Source organism: Physeter macrocephalus, chromosome 4, assembly GCF_002837175.3.
Source record: "Physeter macrocephalus isolate SW-GA chromosome 4, ASM283717v5, whole genome shotgun sequence".
In the NCBI taxonomy this organism is placed as follows: Eukaryota; Metazoa; Chordata; class Mammalia; order Artiodactyla; family Physeteridae; genus Physeter; species Physeter macrocephalus.
In genome coordinates, this window is record NC_041217.1 from 76,627,672 (window position 1) to 76,652,549 (window position 24,878).

The window sequence follows — 24,878 nt, forward strand, 5'->3', positions numbered from 1 at the left end:
GCATCCAGAGGCCAACATTACATTGCCTTGAAGCTGCTCTGATGTGCTGGCACAACCAGGACTGCTGAAGCTGCTCAAACACCAGGGCCCTTCCGCACTAAAGTTATACCACGTTTTCACTCAACCGCTGAGAACAGCTTTCCCCACTGAGGTTACGTTTCATTACACAGGTTCCGAAGCTGAGTTGTCTGGTGCTCCTGATACCTTACTTCAGCTAGAAAAACAGCTTTCAGTTTTTAATAGTATCAGGACACACAGTAAGACTCTGAGAAGTGAGTCCATGGGCTAGGCCAGGGGGAAAACCGTGACAATGTGCAGTGTTCCAAACTGACCCTTCCTGACAGTAGGACATTCAGAATTTTCTAGCTTGGTGAACTAGTTTAGACTCAGGTCAGGAGCCATACTCCATAAGTATGTTGCCCTCACGTCTTGCCCAGTTTGATTCAATGATAGAATTTAGAATGATAAAAGAATTGGTTGGATGGTGTTAAAAAGAAAACCACAGGCCCAAAGTGGCATCACTAGTGCTAAAGCCCATGATACCAAACCTAGATTTATTATCTAGGTTTAGTACCCATGTCTGATTGCAGTTTCTGCCTCCCCCAGAAATGTAATGTTAATGGACCAGTATGGAATTTTCTGGTTAGGCACCAGTAAGGTAACCTGTCACGTGGTCCCTCTCCATCAACCCCCATTCCCACCCCCAGAAGAGGCAATCTGCATGATAAAACCCTTGCGGGGGGGGCCCCCTTCCCAGAAGGGGAACCCTTCTTTTCTTTTTTTAGTACCTTCTTGCCCCACCCTCCTTCTGCCTATTAAAAGCCTTCCATTATGTACAACCACTCCCAGCATTCTTCTAGTTGCTAAATGGGATGCTGCCCAATTCATGAATAGTTGAATAAAGCCAATTAGATCTTCAAATTGACTGTTGAATTTGGTTTTTTTAATGTCAACATGTTCAGACTCTCCTCACAATTTGACCTTTGCCTTGAGATGGACACAGATGGTTTCATTGTGCCCTGTTGCAAGATCTGGAATAGTGGTTTGGGGCCGCTGTATATTCTCGAAAAACCAGACCAGCAGGTGGTTGAGGCTTAGCTAAGGTGCTTAGTCACTAGGACATCTGCACGCAGAGCCTGGATTTTTGCACAGGAAATATTCTGGATGTAAATAAACACATCAATGAGCTTGAAGTTCTATACGTCTGCAACGATTTAAGCCTCTTTAAACATAGAAGGGAAATAGCAAATGAAAATTAAATATAAAGCGCCTAGTGCCCCCTTCGCAAACGGTACTTGGCTCTTAATTCAGGAACCCCAACTTCCAGGACTTCAAGGAAGTCTTCTACATTCAGTAGACTCAAAATAAATAGGCTCCACTACCCAATTCTATCTACCCCTATCTTCATGTCTCCTACCCAATCAGCTTGGCAAACTCGCGTTTTCACTCCTACACACGCTGGCCAGTTCCTGGAGACTTCAAACCTGCCGGCCTGAGGGGCTAGGCCCACTGCCGGGGGCGGGGTAATACCTCCCGGGGCGGGCCCTCGGTGCGCAGCCTTGTGGGAGTTGTAGTTCTCGCAACTCAGAGCCTCCGGATAGGAGTCACCGCGGGACTCGTTTTCCCGTGCTCCTCTGCGTGGGTCCTCTTGGGGCAGGTCCCCGGGTGGGTGAGAAAGTGGGTGGGAGCTTGCTTATAAAAAAGTGGAGTCCAGTGATCTGTGTTAATGGAGTCACTGGCGCCCAGGAACTCTGGGCAGGTTCCTGTCCCGTCAAGAGTGCTGGAGGCCGAACTTGGAATACAAGTTTAAGGTTCCCTAGAGGACGAAGGATAAGGAGCTGAGCTCCCCGCTCCCCCTCCCAGTCTGCGGCGGGAGAGGCCAACCCCGACCCTGGTTAAAACTCCCGGGGAGTCATCGCTGCTCCCACCTCCGCTTCTTCCCCCACGCTCCCACTCGGGGTCCCCTTCACAGCTGGGAGTCGCAGCGGTCGCAGCTTGGGTGGGTGGATGTGCTCGCCCACCGGTTCCTGGGAACTTGGGGGCGGCTGCTGAGCCACGTCGATCGCGGAGGACTTGTATTCGCTTTCTGCATCCTCACCCCGGAGGGGAGCCGAGGGGTTTCCACCATGATCTCCCGGGTCTTCAGGGTGCGCATGTGGGCCCCGGTGGGCGTCCTGACCTCGCTGGCGTACTGCCTCCACCAGCGGCGGGTGGCTCTGGCCGAGCAGCGGGGGGATGACGACCAGAATTCCGTCGACCGAAGGCTGCTGGAGTTGAAAATGGTGCAAGTCGTGTTTCGACACGGGGCGCGGAGCCCTCTCAAGGCGCTTCCGCGGAAGGAGCAGGTGAGAGATCCGCGGGGACGGTGGGGCGAGGACTGTGTGGCCAACCAGTGGCGGGCCGGGCTCTTCGCCCCAACACACACCACCTTTGGAATTTTACTCTCACGGAGCGGGGGTTCGGGCTGGGTCCAGACAAAGGGAAAACAGTTTGAGCAAAGGTGCTGGCCTGGTGCCCGCCCCCGCCCCCGCAAGACCCCTCGGACTCTCCGATTATAGGGCAGACCGGAAACTTCCAGTTACGCCCTCCGATGGCTGTGATGAAGCACAGCTAGTAGTAGTAGTGTGCTTCCCATGGTGCGTATAGATCTCCTAGGATCTTGTTAAAATGCAGATTCTGATTCCGCCGACGTGGGGTAGGGCCTGAGATTCTGCATTTGTAATAAATATTTGTGGGAACTTGAGTACAAGGGTGTAGTGCATTTATGTGTGACCATTTTGACGGTTGTCAAAGAGTTGCAGGGACCTTTGTGACAGGAACCACCCTAACTGGGATCACAGTGGATAACAGAGGTTAATACCTTTGGGAACAGATTTTACTGCAGCTTTCTCTCAGGGTTTGCTGGATACCATTTGAGATGCTGAAGATTTTTTTGGTAACAAGTGCTGTATCTTGGAGATCTCCTTTTTTTATTTTGGCTTCCTAAACCTATTGTGGAAAGAATCTGAGGTAGGAAAAAATTTTTTAATTGTTTAGTGTTGTGGCTTATGTCTTAAAATCTACCTGGTTTTGGTCAGGATAATTATGATTAAAGTACAAGTAGTCAGTTTTGAAAATGATTACCCTCTCTGGATTTGATTCTTGGGGAGAGCCAGTAAAGATCTCTGGCCTTTCATAGCAGGCAGGCCTGTGATTAAAGAACTGTCTTCCTAGTGAAGATAAATAGGAGACCTGAAATATCCAGGCATCCAGGTGTCAAACTTAACCTGTGGGGTGCTTTTGCGTTGTTGGTTCTCCAGATTGATGTTGGAGCAGGTTCAACAGGATGTCCAAATCTGATACTAGACATACTCATGGTGACAGCTGCTTTTAAGAAACCCTCAAGGTTGTACAACTCACATTGTACAACTGAAAACCCAGTTTTTAAAGCTGGCCACACATGAAATCAAACCTCTAAAGCACTTCCCACAGAAATGAATAAATTTTGTCAGGCATTTAATTCTATTATCAGGTTTCTAGTTAGCCTTTCTATATGGCTATACCACATTCTATCTGGTGCCTGAATTCTATTCCTTTCTTTCTCTTTCTTTCTTTCCGTTTTTTGGATACCTTGACCTTTTTTTCAGTCTCTTCCTTTGCCTTTTTATATTAGGTCACTAAACTTTCCTTATAGTTTTGTACATAGCCCATCTCTTGTGTACTCCCCTTTCTTCGCCATTTATTCTCGGTACAGAAAGGCTGTATGGAAAATAACATACAAGAATAGAAGACAAAGTTATCAGTGGTGGCAGTGAATAAAAGTCTGAATGTCTAGGCCTGGACCTCCTACAGACAGTATATGTGCTCCCTAAAGGACCCAGAAAAAGATTTAGATTCTTTTAGGGCTTTCTCCTGAGCCAGTGGATGTGTGATGGGTATCTTCTGCCTTTATGCTGGAAGCGGCAGTTGTAGCTCAGGTAGACTGCCGACTTCATTCAATTTCTGTCTTTGTAGCCACAAAATATAGAGAATCTGAGTCCCCGGTGTTATTTTGCAATTAGATAAGGCACATTACCTCTTTTGCTTGCTCACGTTCTCTAGACTTTAGGCAGATGCACTGAACATCTTTGGTTATCTTGTATAAAGTCTTGTGCATAAAAGCGAGGGGTAGAACCAACTCTTGTTCAACTTAGGCTATGAGCAAGTATCATCAGCCTCTTGTAACTTGTTTCTGGATATTCTCTCTCAGGTTTTTTTTTCAAGCTCCAATTAATAGAGGTTGTTATTGGGATATTCTAATCTCTGTAGTTCTGCTATTAATTATAGTCAGAAAGGACTTTGACAACAATTCTAAAACTAAAATTGCCTTTGGTAGATATTTCCAGACTTCTGACTAGTTTATAGATAAACTTATGTGACAAGTCAATCCATTCAGTTATCTCACAAATCCTCAGAAAATATCACTGTTTAAAACTAGATGTTTTATTGAGTTGTTTTCTTATGGCTTGAATGGCTAATGAATTAACCTATCTTCCTAAAAGTTGTATCTGTGCTCTGGAAATAAAACTCTGGAACTTGATTGTCCATTTTTTCTGGTTGTTAGATTAGATCCAGGTACGCTTTTGAAAGATAAATTTGGCCCTACTTTTGGATTTCCCTCAGCGCCTCTCTATATGATGGCAAAATAGCTCCCAACCCAGGAAGATGCCTCAGTTTTTATAAAATAAAGTCCAACCCATTCCAGCTCCACTGTTCATGAAGACATTTGGGTCCATATTTATTTGATAGTGTAGATGAGCTATGAAGGATAATGTCAGTATCAGTGTTGATTAATACTTATTCAAAACCCAACTAAGAGCAGCAGTTTTCAGGAAGCATTACACAAAGGATGTGCCAGTCAATCCATTCATTCCTGTGCAGTGGTGTTTCTTAACCTCGGTGGGACATTGGACTCATCTGGGGAGCTTTAAAAAATACTGATGCCTAGGTCTCTCTCCCAGAGATTCTGATTTAATTGACCCAGAGCATCCAGATATGGTAAAAGCTCCTCTGGTGAAGCTTTAGAATTATCTGGACTGGGTAGCATTTAAAAAACTGAGGCCCCATCCCCAGGAGATCTGGATGTCATTAGCCCAGGAGGGGGCTTAGGCATCAGTAACTCTGAAAAAATTTCCCAGTGATACTACTGTGCAGTGTGCAAGGTTTCAAATCATTAGTTTATTCTAAAATCTACACCTGGAAGTTCTTGTTTACTTTTACGTAGATTTTTTTTCTTATACCTGAATGTAGCATATCGATCCCAGTGTAGTACTGTCTTCACAGAAATGTGCTTTGGTGAGATGCTATCATTCTGTGTCGAGGGAACAATGAGAAACAATCCCACAAAACTCATTGCTGTGACTACTGAAAAGATGTTCATTATATCCTCTTTATGAGGACCCTTGGGAGGAATTTGTCTGTTAGCGTGAGAAATGGTGTGCTTCTCCTGAACAGTTGCCTTGCTTTTATCTTTAAGCTTGTCTAGCTGATCAAGTTTCTCCTTGTACATAAAAGCCAGAAAGCTTAGTGCTGACTCTTTTGGCCCACCTACAGTAAGTATATGGATCTTCATAGCATGTATTTTTTTGAGAAACTTTATTACTGTATCCATCTTTTTGGTCCCTATATACTCATTTGCTTTTGTCTTTCTTGTCTACTTTGAATTGCTTATCTTACTATATTTTAGGTATTGCTACCACTTTAAGTTAGTTCTTGAAAATGGGGTATAAATAAATAACATTATAAAGTTAGTCTTCGCCACTAACTCCGAAGCTGAAAAGCAGGAGCAAGAATGAGAGTGTGTATGTGGGTTGGACACCATGTATGGAGCTCATGTATCATCCATCCTTGAAAATTTGAAAATGTGTACTCTAGACTTGACATGACCTAGACCTCAGGAGTCATCTCCTAGGAAAACCACGGATCCTCTGTTGGTGAATGTACCTAACAGGAGGAGATTTCTTAGTGTGGCTGAGCGGGCCCTGTGGACCTGGTATCAGGACCTGTGCTTAGACACTGGGCTTACAAGGATGGATAATTCAATCTCAGCTGTAAAAGAGAAAAGAGTTTACAATGTGATGAAGGAGAGAGACAAAACAGATTCCAATTATGGGAATATGCGGGGAGTGCTGGGAACTCAAAGGAGGTGTCTGAAACTTAAATTGTACAAACCTGAACTCAGTTTGTCAGCTAGTCTTCCGTCTTGGCCTCAGTTTTAGTCAAGGAGTTCCTCCATTACCCTTTACCACCTTAGGCACCCAGACTCAAAATCAAAGTCATTTATTTTCTCTTTATTCTTTCTTGTTTACCTACCAATATAGCCTCCAAATAAAGCTTTTATCTACTCACTTGCCAGGTTTGACTCAAAAGTCTTGAATCCACCTCTTCTCTTCCTGCTGCCTTAGATGAGGCCTTAGGCTCTCACCAGCTCTACAGCAGACATCTTGAAATTGGCTTTTTTGTGTGTGTGTGTGGTATGCGGGCCTCCCTCTGCTGTGGCCTCTCCTGTTGCGGAGCACAGGCTCCGGACGCGCAGGCTCAGCGGCCAAGGCTCACGGGCCCAGCCGCTCCGGGACATGTGGGATCCTCCCAGACCGGGGCCGCGAACCCGGTTCCCCTGCACCGGCAGGTGGACGCGCAACCACTGCGCCACCAGGGAAGCCCGAAATTGGCTTTTCTGCGTTGAGTCTTTCCATTTCAATTGTGATCTATACTGATGGCTTTCAAACTACTCTGTGGAGCCTGCTGGCTAAGGGGATGCTGAGTGGCTAGGGTTGTCAGTTCCCACTCCTATTTAAACTAGAGGAACTCCAGTTTTTGCCTTTAAATATACAAATGTAACTCAACCTGATATTTACTAATTAAAAAGTTTGAAAACCACTCCCAGGTTGAGGCAAACCAAGCCACTTCCTTCCTCTATATATTCTTCCCCATCTCCGCTTTGCTCAAGCTTTCTACCTATTCTTAGAATTCTGAATACTACCCTCTCTTCTTACCTATCTCTCTCAAGTCCTGGTCTCTGCTTGTCTAAATACTATTCATTTCAAATACCATTCCTTCCATGAAACTTTTCCTGAATCCTCAGCCAGAAGAGAAGGTCTGTCTTGCCTTTGAACTACTATGGCCTTCCTCTGGTTTCTTGTAGCACATAGTTTCTGTTTTAGTTCTGCTATCATTTACATACATAGCTTGCTGTCTCTACTAACCGGAAAATCCAAAAAAGGCAGGGTCATGTTATCTCAATCTTGGTATCTTCCACAGGATCTAGCAAATCGTTGAAGCTATTTTTTCCCCCCCTTGGCCGCGCAGCTTGTGGGATCTTAGTTCCCCAGCGGGGATGGAACCTGTGCCCCCTGCAATGGAAGTGCAGAGTCCTAACCACTGACCACCAGGGAATTCCCTGTTGGAGCTGTTAATTATGCCTACTGTGTGCCAGGCCCTTTGTTGGACATCCAAAATGCAGAGGTCAATAGATGACACAGGCTCTGCTCTCAGGAGCTAAGTCTACTGAGCAGGACAGACTAGTAAAGGGACTTGTCTAATACAGTTTGGTAAAGGCTACCAAAAAGATCCACTGAGGCTGCTGTGAGAGCACAGGGCCAAGGTCACAGCTTCTGGGAACATTTAAGCTGTTTTGTGGAATGAACAGAAGTCTTTCCAGACGAAAGGGAAAAGAAAATTCCAGGTAGAAGGAACATGAGGTTGAAAGGCCAGGAGGTGTGGGGATGGTGTTCTAGGAAACAGAGTTGTGTGGCTAGAGAAGAAGTGTGTAGGTCAGGGAAGAATTGGTGAAGAGAGAGAGGCAGGGGCCATCATGCAGCCATGAGCCCTTGAAGGGTTTTATGAAGGGAAGTTATAGGATTAGAACTTTGAAAGGTGGAGCAGTGATTAAAAAGATTGTAGGAAGAAGGTCTGGGCTCTGAACACCCAATCTTCTGATATCAGTTGCTGTAGCACCAGCAGGGTGCTACACCAGCAGGCTCAGGTGTTTGGAGACCGGGTGCAGGTGAGGCTGAGACAATGCCTTTTGGAAGAATGGACCTAGGACTCCCAGTAGCCATCTCCTGGGATATTTCTAGGAGGCACCAAGAGAAATACAATGCTGTGTGACATCGTAGGTTTTCAAATGTTAGTTTTAAAACAAAATGAAGCAGTAAGAAATTTAGTTAAATATTGTAAGTGCTGTAGGAATTCAGATAAGAAGACTGACACTGAAAGCTGGAGCAGTCACAGATGGGGAGGTAAGGCTTGAGCTGTCATTGAACCTTGGAGAGAAGCTGGCTGGACAGAGAGGGACAGGAGTCCATCCGAGCAAGGGAAGCAAGCTGAAGGAAGATGGAGAGGAAGCAGTGGGTATGGTCTGGCCTGGGCAGGGGAAGAGAGAGGCGTAGTGGCAGTACAGCTGGGGACAGAGGCTGGGCCAAAAGTCCTGCAAGGCAGATGCCTCTCTCTTGGAACATTAGGAAAAAGCTATTGATGTGATGAGAGTGGCCTAGCAAGATTAATCAGGTGGTTATGTATATATGGTTTGGGGGGTGGGAGGGAGAGAGCCTGTCACAGGACTTTGCCTGAAGTAATAAGGTTTTATACTCTAATAGTAAGATAAAAGAAGGACCAGTGGGAGTAACATTTTTTCTAGCCAGTGATCCACAGGGTTTGGGGTGGGGATGGGGGACCAGTGGGGCGAGTCAGAGGTTTGAGTCTTGGGAACTAGGAGGATTGGGATAGCCTTGAGAATCATAGTCAGTTGGGAAGAGGGGCTGGTATATGGGATTAGAAGGAAAGACTTTTGTTTTTAAAATTGAAGTCATCACATCGGACTCAATGCGTGTAAGAATTTTATGGGCAGTTGGAGCTGTGAGGCCTATGACTACTTGTTATGTTTCGAAAATCAGTACAGTTGGGGCAGGAGCCAGATTGCAAGGAATAAAGGAAGATGGTGAAGAAGTGAAGGTTTCTTAGAGGGCAGCTACTTGTTTGAGAAGTTGGATGAAAGGAAGGGAAATACGTAGTAGTTACAAGAGTCCTTAAGGAGGGGCCATAAAAGCCTGCAGGTTGATTTCTTAAAAATTCTTAAGTATATGGTCACTGAGATTATATCATATTCAGTCATTAGTTCATTCATTCATTCGCCACGGCACTCTGGCTGCTTCTCCCCTTTACTTCAGTCTGGGCTTAGTACCAAAGCAACACCTTAACAGTGAGTACTAATGTAGCAATAACAGGACTTGGGCTGAGGACATCTGGAATAATAAATCGCAGTCTTTTCTTCCCTTAATTGGAGCTGGAGTTAAAGTTTCTTTCCTTCCTTCCCATAGGAAGGTTGCTTGTCTAGTGTCAGTGTGATTCTAGCTATGTGCTGCTGGATATTAATGCTCTAAGTTTCAAGAACGTTTTTAAACAATGTGTTGTTTTTTGTGGTCACAACAGGTAGAGTGGAAACCCCAGCTACTAGAGGTCCCACCCCAAACTCGGTTTGATTACACAGTCACCAATCTAGCTGGTGGCCCGAAACCACATTCTCCTTTCGACTCTCAGTACCACGAGACCACGCTGAAGGTGAGCGATGCTCCCCTGCTCTGGGAAGCCCCCTGCAGAGCTGTGATGGTTTGCTCTGGCCTGAGCTTAGCAGGCCACCAGATGTTTTCATTCTTCTCTCCTTCCTCCCCCACCTCAGGGGGGCATGTTTGCTGGACAGCTGACCAAGGTGGGCATGCAGCAGATGTTTGCCCTGGGAGAGAGGCTGAGGAAGAACTACGTGGAGGACATCCCCTTTCTTTCGCCAACCTTCAACCCACTGGAGGTCTTGTGAGTCACTTGAAAAAGGGATGTTGCACCCAATGTAAGGTCCTGAGCATGAGAAAACCTGCCCTGATGCCCCAGGTGGTTCCCACTCTCATCCAAGGTAGTCTGGGGGGGATGTGAGGGCGATCTGGCTGTGACATCTGTCACCCCATTGATCGCCAGGGTTGATTCTGCTGATCTGGCTAGCTAGGCGGGCGTCCCCTTCCTCTCCCACCTCTCCATGTGTGTCCCTCCTGAAGCTGCACGCTCGGTCGAAGAGGACGACCTTCCCCGATAGAGGAGGTCCATTCTCCAGTCAAGGGTATACGAGAAGCTGCTCTCCCCTATTAGAACTTCCAAGGTAGTCTGGGAGCAGTTACCCTAGTACAGTAGGATTCAGTGAACAAGTGGTCACCGGAGGTCACATTCATTGGCCTTCAGGTCCCTTGGGCAGCCATCCCACAGAGAGATAAAGGATGCTTCCCTGCCCTATAGCTCCCCTTATGTAGTCTTGAAAGCCTCCTGGCTGCTCTGTGGAATAAGGTGGAGTGTACATATGAATCTTCCTTTTATGAGTTAATCGACCTTTTTGTTTTTTTTTCCCAGCATTCGTTCAACTAACATATATCGGAATCTGGAATCTACCCGGTGTTTGCTGGCTGGGCTTTTCCAATGTCAGAAAGAAGGTTTGAGTTTGGGGTCTACGAGTCAGCCCCTGTCCCTGAGGAGCCTTTTCTTCTCTCTTCCAAAGCCCGCTCTCTCTTTCTTGGTATCTGTGCCCTTGGTCTCTCTCCTCCTGCTCATGTAGCTTCCATGGTGTACCTACTACTCTGGCAGGCCCCTCCCTGTCTGGCCTGCTGCTCCCCTTGCCAGCCTGACCTGCACCCCTGCAGCAAAGCGTCAGCTGCTCTGATGCGCCTCTGGCTCCTGACTTCTTCTCTCAAGCGTCTACACAAGCTGCATGAGGCAGCCCCGGCCAGGTCTTGTGAACAGTACTGGGGCCTTTTTGTTTAGTAGAGACGCTGCTGAAAAGGAAGGAGGGCAGGAGGGACACTTTGCTGGGACCTGGGTCTGCTGCTACTGCCCTGGTCTTGGTGATAATCCACAGCATGACCCAGATGGTATTAACAGTATTCCGTACCACCTTTCCTAGTTAAGAAAATCTGTCGAGTTTGGGTTTTGACCTATTCAGCCAGTGAATGAGCACAGCTAGTGATTCTCAACCTTTTCACCACCAAGAACTACATTTATTATTTTCCTTTATGGATCTCATGTGTTGAGGCCCTTTGACTATCAAATGAAGCCATATCTTGTCATTTGTAATTGATTGAAATTTACATTTAATTGCTGGTCTGAGTTTCAGATCATCATGACCTCACCAATATTAAAATACTAAAACGATGCCATAAGGCAGAGGTTCTTGTTATTTTCTTTAGCTTCTGTAGCAGTATCTCAAATAGAGATAAAACTTCCATCAGGCTTTTAAAAAATTTGTAAAATACAGAACCTCCAGGCCAAAGGAGGCTGGCCTTGCCCCCAGCTGGCTTGGGTACTGCTGCTAATTCTGGCTGAAGTTGGCTGAACACAAACAGTTAGCCTAAGTAACATAAAGCAAACAGGATGGGCTGCTCCTTACCTCTTGGGAGCCCCTGAGTTTAGGAATAATCCATAGTGCCTGGCCTTCTGAAAGCTGTTTACTTGCTCAGCTTCTAAAAGGCAAATGTCCTCTCCTCACAACCACCTAAAGTGTAACTGAAGTAGGAAAGGTGTTTCTTGGTGCAAGGAAGGAAGTGGTATCATCACCAGCCTCTGGTGTGGCTGCCTGGGTAGCCACGCCCTGCATGGGACCCAGACATCCTCACAGTCCAGTTTGACTCCTGTCACAGCTACTTTCATGCCTTGGCCAGTATCAAGGGATTTGAATAGACCTAAGAACCCCACAAGGTGCTACCATTGGTGGAAGTGGTACAACTTTGGGATATTGTTTCAAGAGTAAAATCCTAGAGAAGGCCCAGAAGGTTTTGAGTAAACTACAGAGAATCAGGCTGGTGGGGGGAAGCTGGAAGGTGTTGGCCTGCACCGTTTGGTCTTTCATTCATCCAATGCATATCTGAGTGCCAACTCGAATGTGCCTTATTTATCATAAACTGTAGGTCCATTATCCAGACACTAATGTCAGGTACCAGGTAGGAATTATCATGTGTTAATTAGAGGTTTAAATCATAGTTACTATTATTCTCACATTTAAAGGACTTACTATACATCAAATATTGTTCTAAGAGCTTTGCGCATATTAACTTGTTTAATTCTTGTGATAACCCTGTGAGGTAGGTAACATTATCCCCATTTTACAGATAAGAGAACTAAGGCACAGAGAGGCTAAATGACTATCTGAGGAACACAAAGCTGGTAAATGGAGGAGCTGGGATTTAAACTCTGGCAGTCTGGTTTCACAATCCATACTCTTCACTCTTGTGCTCTCCTGCTTCTCAGAAAACATGTATATCTGGAGAGGGCCTCTGATCATTTGGTCTATTCTTTTTTACAATGTTTCCTGCAGAACCCCATGATTCTTCAGAGGTATCAGAAACTACAGAAAAGGAGGGGGGTGGGGCATGCAGATAGACTATACTTTGGACCCCTACCTTGAAGCCATCAGCACCTTTTCTTTTATTACCTTATCTAATAGTGGGAGAAATAAGCTTCCACTGCCTTAGAAACAATTGAAAATTGCTGATTCTAGTGTCATCCCTTCAATTTACACATGAGCCCCAGAGAAGGGAAGTGACTTCACAGGACCATCCTACTGGTTAGTTATAGATTCAGGCCTAAACTCATGACTTTCAGTCTGATTTCCTTTTTCTGTCCAGACCAACAAAGTGTGTCTGAATACTGGTATTCTACTCAAGTCACCATAGGCTACTTTTAAATACTGAGGGTTTGGGGCTTCCCTGCTGGCGCAGTGGTTGAGAGTCCGCCTGCCGATGCAGAGGACACGGGTTCGTGCCCCGGTCCGGGAAGATCCCACATGCCGCAGAGCGGCTGGGCACGTGAGCCATGGCCGCTGAGCCTGTGCGCCCGGAGCCTCTGCTCCGCAATGGGAGAGGCCACAACAGTGAGAGGCCCGCGTACCGCAAAAAAAAAAAAAAAAAACCTGAGGTTTTGGCTATCAATAATTTGTTTGGAAATAATAGCTCTTTGGGGTTTAGATTCACCTAATCACTCCATGGATTGACCTCAGTGAATTCCAGAAAGCTTCTCTGCCATCAGAGAAGGTGAGGCTTGAGCTGTGTAGAACAGGGCGCTACCACAGGCCATTGCCATCTCTGGCACAGAGCAAAGCATGGGAAGGTGTTAGAGCACTTTTCTTGGGCACTGTTGGACGGGACAAGGGTACTCGTGAGCTCTGAGCAGGGGCAAGCTGCTGCGAGGTCTGTAAGAAACACTGTTTTAGTCTAATCTTTGGTTTTCTGGTATTTCATCTGGAAGCTTGGTTTTGCTTTGGGGTGAGGCCATGGGGTCTGAGAGAATCTGTGACTCTGTGGCCACCTTTCTCAGATTGTCATGTCAGTCACCATATTGGCCTATAGGATTGGACTTTGGGAAGCAAGAATGTCACCTAGTTCTGATAAAGTGAGGGAGGACTCATTCTTTATTAGAATCCCCAGGTACTGGTGGTACCTCGAGGTGACGTTTTTTGGAATGGGTCATGGACGTGCCAGTCTGATCGGCACCTGTACCTGCTCTCGGCTATAGGTGGCCCAGCAGGAGAGGTGCTGGACAAAACAAGGCTGCTACTGCTTTCTCCATTGCTCAGACCGCAGCAGAGCTCCTGTTGGCAAGGCCAGGGCATGTTGAAGGCATTCACTGTCCTTAAGGAGTAACCTCGATGATCTGCCTCTGGGAGCAGCTCCGTCTGTATAGACAGAGAGAAGAAGGGGGTGGAGCTGCTGGGAAGAACAAGCTGAAGCCTCCTCCCACCTGTGCTTCCCACATTACTTCCAGGACCCATCATCATCCACACTGATGAAGCAAGCTCTGAAGTCTTGTACCCCAACTACCAAAACTGCCGGAGCCTCCGGGAAAGAACCAGGTAACTGCCCCTGATTCTTGCTCACCAGGGGTGAACAGGCAGCGTTTTACCACCTTAGCTGGCAGGCGCTCCCTGAACTGAGGGCCTGCCCAGGCTGGCCGTGCTGGTGGATAAGGGATGAAACAGATTGCATTAAGCTCAGGTCTGACATCAACTGTCCAGGAAGTGAGGCAGCTCTTGCTCACAGTGACAGGCTAATAGTGAAGGTACAGGATGCCTGGGGAGAGCCACACGCTGGGCTGGAAAGATGGCGTATACAGCCATGAGTGGGGCTTTGCCATTTACCAAGCATTATCCTCTCTTCAATCCTTCAATGCTCTCAGATGGGGCAGGTGAAGAACCTTACAGAAAAGATGATTAAGTAAAGATGAGTAAGTCAGTCATCAAACTGCAAATCCAGATGGACAAGCAGAAGAAGACACAGCTTCCCCTCTTACCAACATTCTGCCGTGTAGGGTAGATTGGTTTGGGCTGATGGCACTTTTCAGTTTTCAGGTATTTCTGGTCTGCACTAAGACTAAGTAGTATGTGTTCCCCCAGAAGAAGGAGAATGCTGTTTTCAAGCAGACCTGGCCATGCTTGCATTGTTTTTGATAATGCTAGAGTGGGATTTGGAAAATCCAGGTTATTATTCTAGTCCTGGTACATACTAACTTCCTTTTACAAGTCATTTGACCTCATAGAGTCTTAGTTTATTCATCTATACCATGGCAATAATACTAGCTAACCCCAGTGAGTCGTCGTTGAAGGTTAAATGAGATCCCAAATGAAGAATGAGATACACTTTGTCAACTGTTAATCACTATACAGTATGATGAAATATAAGGAATAACTTTTTATTTTTTGGCAGAGGCCGGAGGCAGGCTGCTTCTTTGCAGCCAGGGATCTCAGAGGATTTGAAGAAGGTGAAGGAAGGGATGGGCATTGCCAGTAGCGATGGAGTGGACTTCCTCATCCTCCTGGACAACGTGGCTGCTGAGCAGGTGGGCTGGCTGTCCTCCTCGGGCCCTGGGGGTGGGGGATCCTGGGGGAGGCTTGGTGGGCTGCCTCCTGATTTAGAACTGGGTGGAGACCTCCTGGCTTGGAGGCAGCTGTGATAGGACTTGCAGACAGAATGGACGTGGGAACTGAGGGATAGGGAACAATCAACGAGGAACCCTTAATGGGTTAGGAGCCCAGACATTTAACTCTCAACCAGAGTTTCTTAAAGCACATTCGCCAGAATGCTCATGATGTGAGTGTGTATTACGTGGGCAGGCAGGGGTGGGGTGGGTGATGTTTGGAATCCCTCTTTATTGTATCACTTTTTGGAGAGTCTGTACACACGTCAGCATATTAAAGAATCTGAGAAGCCTGTAGTAAAGAAAGTTGGTTAATCCTTAAGTCTGTTTTTCTCAAACTTGTTTAGCCATAGAATCTTTTTTATCTAATAAATAGTGAAGACCACACAATAGGAAATGCTGTTCTAGATTCAAAAGTCGGACATCCAAAGGCAGTATAGCCTGGATCTTTCTTCCTTCTCTTGTGAAGTTGACGGTGTGCCCTGAAGGCAGAAATGCACCTTGTGCTTATGTGTAAAATAGGTTTAAGGTTAATAAACAAGAGTTTGCATATATAACATATTTATATGGCATACTTTTTAGAAGTCATCTTGGGGAAAATGAAGGCCAAGTAGAAATTTATGAATTCCTTGCCCGGTATTCTATTCAAATTTTTTTTTTTTTTTTTTTTTAGCTTAAGAAAATACAAATGTTTTTTTACTTTGGGGTAGATGAGGAGTATCAGAAAGAGAGGAAAAACAATTTTTTTTCCTGGGCCTTTAGATCTCGAGGAATAGCTTCCGACAGGCCTTGGGGACATAGATTTTTGAGCAGTTAAGGCTCTCCCCAGGAGAAGACAGGCCCCTAGGGCTCCATGGAAGCTGATTGGCTGCCAGGCTCAGTGGATGAGAAGCATTTCTTTCAAAAACTGTACCCTTGGACTTTTCAGGTGCACAGCCTCCCGAGCTGCCCCACGCTGAAGAGGTTCGCATGGATGATTGAGCAGAGAGCGGTGGACACAGCCCTGTACATCCTGCAAAGGGAAGACAGGTGAGGGGCCTCTTCAGCTGCTGGCATAAAGTCACGCTTGGTCAGGCCTCCCAGTGTGTGGGGAAGGGGGCTCATCAGGCCTGCTCACACTTGTTAGCTGGCGTCTCTGTGTGCAGAGGCCGAGATCACCCCATTCTGCTGGTCTTCTGAATGGACTCGGCCCTAGGTCCTTACATTTCCAGAGCTGGGACTAGTGACCTAATGCTTCCATTCTCTGTTACACAGAACCGGGAGCCACCACTCGACTGGGTTTCTCTTAATCACTGACTTTTTCCTTTGCTTTAAGTTTCAAAAGATTTGGGTGGTGGGGGATGCTGAAGGAAGAATCATTATTGCTACTTTATTCATCACATTACAATTTACAAAGCACCTTCCTGTTCTCGCTGTGAGGGAGGTGTCATTATCCCTGACAAGTCCAAGTCCTCGCTTTAGAGATAGAGAAACTGGACCTGAGAGATGTGGGCTACCTTGCCCAGGCTCAGCTAGCAAGTGGCAAGGTGGGACTTGAACCCAGATCTTCTGACCGCCAGTCCTGTGTTTTCTCTATTTTACTGGTACTTAGGGCTCTGTTTTTAGAAGACCTATTTCCTGACTACCAGAATGGAGAGTGCCTCTCTTACCAAATTTCAAAAAACATCTTTCTATGATTGGTTCAAAGCATTCAGCTTGTCCTCAGAATAGGTGACTTGGTAGAGAGGGGAGATGGGAAGTAGAGGAACAGTCCTGGGGAAGATGAGTGGGAGGAAAAAGCAGCTAACATTTCAAGAATTTGCTTGGTCTTACATAAGCATAGGAGTCTCTGCCTGCTTTTCTCCCACTCAGAGTCAGTGTGTCCACTTTGCACTTGCCTCGGGCATCTGGAAGGCTCCAGTCGCACCACTCAGCTTGCTGCCACTCCCTGTGACTTGTCTCCTTCCCTCATCTTTTCCTGAAATGGCCCCACTGGACCTAAATTGTCACTCACTGCCCTCCCCTCCACCAACACATACACACATATTTAGTAAATATATTAGGCTTTGCGGCCCGTGTATTGTCCATTGCATCCGCTCATCTCAGCCCATGTAGCGTGAAAACAGCCATAGATCATACGCAAACAAATGGGCACAGCTGTGTTCCAATAAAACTCTATTTACAAAAACAGGCAGGTGGGTTGGATTTGGCCCATGGCCATAGTTTGCTTTCTCCTGGTGTAAAGCGTTTCAAACAAGACCTGATCCATTCTCCTTTCCGTTAGCCCTGGTTTCATAAAACTGATGTTTCTTCAAGGACAAGTGGTTACAACTTCACAGTGCCATCCAACTTGGCTTGACCTGCACACATTCTTCTGGAAAGCGTATTTGCATACTTCTCAGCTATTGCTTCAACTTTCCTTGATTTATAAAGGTGGCCATTTACCCAGTCACCATGAATAAAGATTGGTCTAAGCCAATCATGGCAACCCCATTTCCTTTTGTCAGTGATTGGGTTCTGGGGATTCTGGGAGAGGTTTTTTTTAACTCTTTGATAAAAAGTGTGAGGCCCCCAAACCAAGCCTTTTTGCTACTTACTAGCCCCCATCTTTCAGCTTTGTTTGCTACTGTGAGAAGACATGCTTTGAGTAGAGGTACCACCTTGTGATCATGAGGTTGACAGTCCTGAGAATGAAAGTGGTGGAGCCACAGCACCAAGCCTGGGAGCACTAGTGTTGAACATCTTGTTAAATAAATAAGAAAAGTCCTTATGGTCTAAATTCCAAAGAAGCGTAGGAAGTGTAGTTTAGGCAGTTCCTTTGGATGGCTTTTCTAAGGGCCTTCTGGAATTCCTGGAATTCATTACACCGTGTCCTTCCCAGGCTTGTTCTTTTAACCGTGAAGACCTAGTTCTCCATTACTTATCCTGTCTCAGCTGTGTTCATACCAGGTCTATATCCTGCTGCTGTTATTGTTGGCAGTCTTTGCGCACAGAGAGCCCTCAGACTTGTGGCAGCGCTGTTTTTCTCCTTACTGCCTGTCACTGTCCCTCATGCATCCCTTGTCTTTTCTCAACTCTGTCTCATTGGGCTCATGAGGTTCAAGGGGGCAGAACTAGCCTGCATCCCTTGTGTGCCAAGTGCCCACTGGGTACTTAAATATTGTTTACCCGCCATAGGGAAAGCCTTCAGATGGCAGTGGGCCAATTCCTCCACATTCTGGAGAGCAACCTGCTGAAAGTCGTGGACCCTGCCACTCCGCCCGGCAAGACCAGGTACCTGGCCCAGCAGCTCGGCTTGGTGTGGCTGAGGGCAGTGGGGGGGTGGTGTGTGTGTCTGGCTGCAGGGAGAGAACCCAGCTTCTAGGAGGGCAAGAACGAGGCTGTCAGTAACTGAAAGTAGATGTTTAAGAGGCCACGTGTCCCAGAGACATTCACAACATTTCTACCTTTCTTCCTGCCACACCTGTCCTACCATGTTCTGAAATTTTATTTTAGTAAAAAAGAACCCTAAATTTATTTTTCCCTTTTTTTTTTTTTTAAATAATTGAACATGTGTCCAATGGAGTAGCTAATTAGGACATCACACTGATTTGGTATTATAATAGCCCCAAACACTGATAATTGCTTAATAGATTGTTTAAACACCTTCATTGAGTGTACAGGAAGGTAGGATTTCTACTGGGCATTTAAAAATGTTGGAAGTGGCAAGTGAACCTCCACTGCCACTTTTGGAGTGCCTGGAACCCTAGATGAGGGACCACGGATTTGGAATGTTATGTGTCCTGGGCACTTGCTAAGCAAAGTGTGGTCTGCAGATAAACAGCTTCACTGTCACCTGGGGTTGTTAGATTTTCTGGCCCCAGCCTGACCCACTGAATCAGAATCTGCATTTTAAAAAGACACCCAGGTGGTTTGTAAGTGCCCTAATATTGGAGAAGGACTGTTGTAGACTGCCTTCTTGAGAGAAAGAATTGTACGTAGTTAGAAATGCGCGATGAGTGTGGGAAAGGTAGGGGACAGTGGGTTGAAATAGGAACATTCAGGAACTTTGGGCCTGGATTTATAATAGCAAATCATGTGAATGCCCTTCCCTGTCCTTCACAGACCTGCAATGACAATATATTTCTTACTGGCCTTTGCCACCCTGCCCCGCCTTGGCCTTGTGTCTGTAGAATACTGTAGGGTCCAATGCTAGCCTTCTAGGTTGGGGGTCAACAAATAAAATCCTCAGTGTTTCCCAAGAGACAGATACAGGGGTCAGGTAGATATAGATTAAAAGGCAACTTTATTACTGATTAAAGCCCATTTAGAGAATGTATTGAGGGCCAAACAGGCATATTAATGATATGGACTTAATTCCCCCAAACTGCAAGCTTTCCCAACAAGGGGAGCTTGCTCTGCTAAACTCATCACACAGCTGAGAGTAGGAAGAACATTTGCTGTAGGCAGGCGGGTCCCAAAGAGAGAAGAGAGGTAGGGGCTGTGCCACACATGCCCAGTTTCTTCTTCAAAACTCACGGGGGGAGGAGTAGGTGGTTGGTTGGGCAGGAGGAGGCCAGGAGAGCTACTCCAGTGGGGATCCCTCCTCATGAAAACAAGGGGCGTGCAGATAAGGGTTCTCCCCACGATCTACTTCAAAGGAGTTTTTTAGTGGGCTCAACTGATTTGTAGATGTCACCGGTTTCCTCACTCGCGAAGGCAGCAGTGTCCTGGCCTCCAGAGTCCTAAGGTAAAGAATTAATTGTTGAGAACTGTTTTCTTCTTGCAGAAAGCTGTACCTCTATGCAGCTCATGATGTGACCCTCATGCCTCTCTTAATGGCCCTGGGGATTTTTGACCACAAATGGCCCCCATTTGCTGTGGACCTGACCATGGAACTCTATCAGCACCGGGAGTCTAAGGAGTGGTTTGTGCGGCTCTCTTACCGTGGGGAGGTAAGAGCTCTGGGGTGGGGTTGGGAGGTGGCTGGGCGACCCCACCCACCTGGTTTAGCACCAAGTCTCCCTCCGCGGGCCCAGGGAGTCTCCACTGGCACCTGGGCTCTCTGAATCCTCTCAAGGCTGTGGCCCAGGGTTAAGGCAGAAATGGGCATATAGTGGCAGGCTGGGACTTGGGACTTATCCCTTATCTTCTAAGAACAGGACCACCCTTCTCTTCTCCTGAGTGTCTCTGCCAGGATGTAACACCCTGACTGTGAGGCCTGTTTTGAAAATTAATGATGATGTCTTTGGGAGGTGATGTTTACTGTCAGTACTCTTGGTGCCTTGGCTGCTTCAGCAGGTTGCTGTCCAGGGCAGGGGCTAGACACGCCCCACGGCTTAGACCTTTAGCCTTCCCAGCTCAGGAGTAAACATGAGTGTGTTTTCCCAGTCAATTCAACCAACAGTTCTTGAGGGACTTTCACAAGCAGGGCATAGTGCTCTTAATCTGGAAGTTGACCAGTTAATGGGAACTTCCTGGCTGTTATATGTGTGTATACACACACCATTGGGTCAAAGCCTTTCAGAACTCCGGGCACAGCTGAAAACAGCCAGACAGGGTCCTCAGTGCCCCTGCTGAGTTCTGTCTCTTCCACAGGAGCAGGTGCCGAAAGGTTGCCCTGACCGGCTCTGTCCACTGGACAAGTTCTTGAACACCATATCAATTTATACCTTGAGCCCAGAAAAATACCACACACTCTGCTCTGAAGCCCAAGTGATGGGACTTGGAAATGGAGAGTGAGTGATTTGTACAAGTAGGATGTGTTGATTTTTTAAATAAAATGCCTTTACACGATGCCTCCAGCTGTTGTGTTTGGGAAAGGCAGGAACAAGGGTTAAGGTACTTTAACATAAGGGAAGGGTATTTCCTTCCTGTAGGTATATTAGGGTCTCTTCTTGAAAGGAAAAGGCGTGTAATGTTGAGACCAGAATGATATATCCTATTTTGTGGCTTGATTTCCATGGCCAGAAGCAGCTGCCTGTGACATAGGCTGGGGACATCATGACCCTGTAGAACTGAGTGTGGGTTTGGACTTCAGTTCTTTTTTTCTTATCTTCATTTCACAAACATACATTGAGCACCTACTAAGTAGTGATCATTATAAAGGTGAAAGGTTACTGCCCTCAAGTTGTTTTCAGTCCAGTAGGAGAGGCAGATAAGTAAATCAGTGATGACAATACAGTATATTTCATTCTGTGATAAGGTACATCAGGGACTACTTGGGTACAGAGAAGACACCCCCAGCCCCAGTTGGCAGGGGCTGGGGGGAACAGTTAAATGCTTCTTGGGAGGTTCTGTCCTGATCTGAATAGAGAAAATGAGGGAGTAGGAGTTAACCAGGTAAGCAAGAAGGAAGTGGTGTTATGTAAAAGGCAGGCTTGAAGGTCAGGGCACGTTGATGGGCAATGAGGTGGGGCCCTGCTGTGGAGACCTGGCAGGAAGGGCACTGGCTTCTGGTGGCTGGAGCTCCAGGAGCATGGATGAGGGCTCGCTTGGCGGGTCGGGACCACTCTCAGCATAAGTGCTCCATGTTGACCTGGGCCCCCAAGGTTACCTGGTGATCCCCCTATTTCCTTATCAATTTTCTCATTCTTCCCCAGAATCTATTTCAAACTTTCTCTGATCTCGAGCCACCAACCCCTTTACTTCTCAGAGAAAATAGCAAGCACAAAAACCTCTCTGCTTCCTATCTTTATGTTGATGACTCCCAGATCTACTTCTCTAGTTCACGTTTTTTCTTCCGAACTTTAGACACTTATGTCCACTTGGATGTCCCACAGACACAAAATTTTCCCTCTCTCCTCCTAGACCTGCTCTTCCTACAGCCTTCCCTATCTGAATGGAAGATGCCTCCACCATCCACTGAGTTACTAAACCAGAAATCTATCCTCGTCTCCTTCCTCTCACATTTTTCTATGTCTAATCGGTTAAGTTCTATCAGTCCTACCTGTTTATTTCTTGAATATACTCATATCTTTTTTCCTCAGTCTTCAATATCCCCTCACCCTACTAATTGCTATATTTCTTATTTCACTAAGAAAGTAAAAGCAATCAGAAAAGAACTTCCATATCCATCACCCCACCCCCAACCTGCTAACCCAGCTGCATTGGTGCCTATAAGGCCCTCCTTCCTGTTACTAAGAATGAACCATCCCTACTCCTATCCAAGGCCAACCGTCCAGCTTCAGTAACTCCTACAATTATTTCTTTCCTCTATTGTTAATTTTCTTTTCCTACCAGTTATTCCCATTAGTTTACACATATGCTGTAAAATCTCCTGTCTTAAAAAGTTTTCCCACATCTTTGAACTACTATGCTATTTTCTTCTTCCCTTTGTAGCAAAACTGCTCAAAAGAGTTGTTCATACTTGCCATCTCTGATACTTCCCTTCCCCTTCTCCCTTGAACCGTGATTTGGCATTCACCCCTCCCACTCCATGGAAACAGCTTTGTCAAAATCATCAGTGACCTCTGAGTGTTAAATCAGTAGCCAGTTTTCAGTCTTCTTACTCAGCTTCTCATCAGCACTCTTGGAATATTTTCTTCATTTGGCTTCCTTGACAAATACTCTCTTGGTTTTCCTCATTTCTCAAATTCTCAGTTTTTGCTGAATCTCCCTTTTAAAAAATCTCTAAGTGTTGGAGTATCTCAAGGCTTAGTCCTTGGACCTTTTCTCCTACACTTACCCCCCTAGGTGATCTCAAGCAGTTCCATAATTTAAAATCTTATTTACATAATGTCTCCTAAATTCATACCTTCAATCTGGACCTTTCCCCTGAATTCTGGTTCCATTTCCAACTGTCTACTCAACATCTCTGCATGGATATTTAAGCTATTTAATATGTATTGAACTTCCCATTGTCCATGCTAAACTCAATTCTCATGCCTCTTCGACTTCTCCCACACGCTTCCCCATTGAGGTAAATGGCACCACCATTAACCCAGTTGGTTGGGCCAAGAACTTTGGAGTTACCCTTAACTCCTCTCTTTCTCTCGTGTACTACATCTAATCCATCAGTAAATCCTATTGCACCTCTCTTCAAACTTTATCCAGAATTGACCATTTCTCAAGACTTCCATTGCTACTATTTTCATCCCAGCATCACCTCTCACCTGGATTATTGCAAAGTCTCCTGTTTCTGCCCTTTCCCTCTCTGCTAATTTATCCTCAACACAGGTGTTGCTTTTAAAATACGAGTCAGATCATGTCACTCTTCTGCCCAAAATTCTCCCCGGGCTTCCCATCTCAAAGAAAGAGCCAGTCATAATGGTCGTCAAGGCCTTTATGTGACTTCCTCTCCTACCTATCTTTTCTTACTTTACGCCGGCTGCACTAGCTGCCTTACCGTTCTCATCTGCCAAGGAGCCCCAAGTCATGTCCTCACCTCAAGCTCTTTGCACAAGCTCTTCCCCTCTCTGCAATGCCCTCCTAGACATGGGCATGGCTAGCGCCCTTTCTTCATTCAGATCTCAGCTCACTGTCATCTCAGGGAGGCCCATCCCTGTTGTCCTACATAAGATATTTCAGATCCACCCCCTCACTCTACCTCCAGCCTAGTTACACTCTATCACCTTGTGTTATGGGTGGAATTACGTCCCTTCAAAATTCACATTTTGGAGTCTTAACCCCCAGTGCCTCAAATGTGACTATATTTGGAATAGAGCCTTTAAAGAGGTAGTTAAGGTAAAAAGAGGTCATATGGGCTTCCCTGGTGGCACAGTGGTTAAGAATCCACCTGCCAGTGCAGGGGACACAGGTTCGAGCCCTGATCCAGGAAGATCCCATGTGCCGTGAAGCAGCTAAGCCTGTGCACCACAACTACTGAGCCTGCGCTCTAGAGCCCGTGCACCACAACTACTGAGCCTGCGCTCTAGAGCCCGTGCACCACAACTTCTGAGCCCACGCACCACAACTACTGAAGCCCGCGCACCTAGAGCCCGTGCTCCACGACAAGAGAAGCCACTGCAGTGAGAAGCCCGCGCACCTCAACGAAGACCCAATGCAGTCACACACAAAAAAAGATATAATGTAAGACCAAAAATACACAAGAAATGACAATTAAGCACAGGAAATTTAAGAAATCATAAGAGATATTGTACACCTCTATATAAATAAATTCAAAATGAAAAGTATCACTTTTTAGGAAATAACTAATTTACCAAAACTAACCTCAGTAGAGACAGAAGACTAGAGACCAGTTTCCATGGAAGAAATGGGGAAGTTTAAGAAAAAATTCTCCATCCTAGTAAAAGTCCTTAGTTGAAATGGCTTCCTTGGGAATCATATCAGGCAACTAGAGAAAGCCCGCGCACAGCAACGAAGACCCAACGCAGCCAAAAATAAATAAATTAAGTAATTAATTAATTAATTTTTAAAAACCATATTTCTCAACTTAAAAAAAAAAAGAGGTCATTTGGGTGGGCTCTAATCCAATATGACTGGGTAAAGAAGAGAACATTAGGACTCTGACACAGAAGGAAGACCATGTGAAGACACAGGGAGAAGATGGGCATCTGTAAGCCAAGGAGAGAGGCCTTAGCAGAAACCAACCCTGCTGACACCATGATCTTGGACTTCCAGCCTCCAGAACTGTGAGGAAATACATTTCTGTTGTTTAAGCTGCCTGATCTGTAATGTTCTGTTACAGTAGCCCAAGCAAATCCAGGATCCCCCTTGTCCTGTCTCTTTTCCCCTGTGGTATTTCTCAGTGCTTGATATTACACATCTGTGTATTTATTTGTTTATCTCCCTGATGAGAACGTAAACTCCACGAAGGCAGACTTTACCTTGTTCACCGATGTGTCCCCAGCACTGAGAATAGTGCCTAGCACGCCCTAGTGCTCACACATTTGTTGAGTGAGTGAGCACCTCTGGCACTGCTCTCCTGGGCCCATAATCATCCTCCCAGGTTACTCAGCACCTTCCTAATGGGTCACTCCCTTTCTTGTGCTCCGTTACCCTTT

The 24,878-nt window shown here is 46.1% G+C and overlaps 1 protein-coding gene across 1 annotated transcript; it reads left to right on the forward strand.

Moving 5' to 3' along the window:
• Nucleotides 1-1,626: 1,626 nt before the first annotated feature.
• On the forward strand, nucleotides 1,627-20,707 carry ACP6 (acid phosphatase 6, lysophosphatidic). Its single transcript, XM_007130791.2, has 10 exons — nucleotides 1,627-2,345; nucleotides 9,448-9,576; nucleotides 9,695-9,825; nucleotides 10,408-10,487; nucleotides 13,807-13,894; nucleotides 14,745-14,877; nucleotides 15,884-15,984; nucleotides 18,112-18,207; nucleotides 19,703-19,868; nucleotides 20,512-20,707. Exons 1-10 carry the CDS (start codon nucleotides 2,127-2,129, stop codon nucleotides 20,653-20,655), a joined length of 1,287 nt encoding a protein of 428 aa, XP_007130853.1. The 5' UTR covers nucleotides 1,627-2,126; the 3' UTR covers nucleotides 20,656-20,707.
• The last annotated feature ends 4,171 nt before the right edge of the window (nucleotides 20,708-24,878 follow it).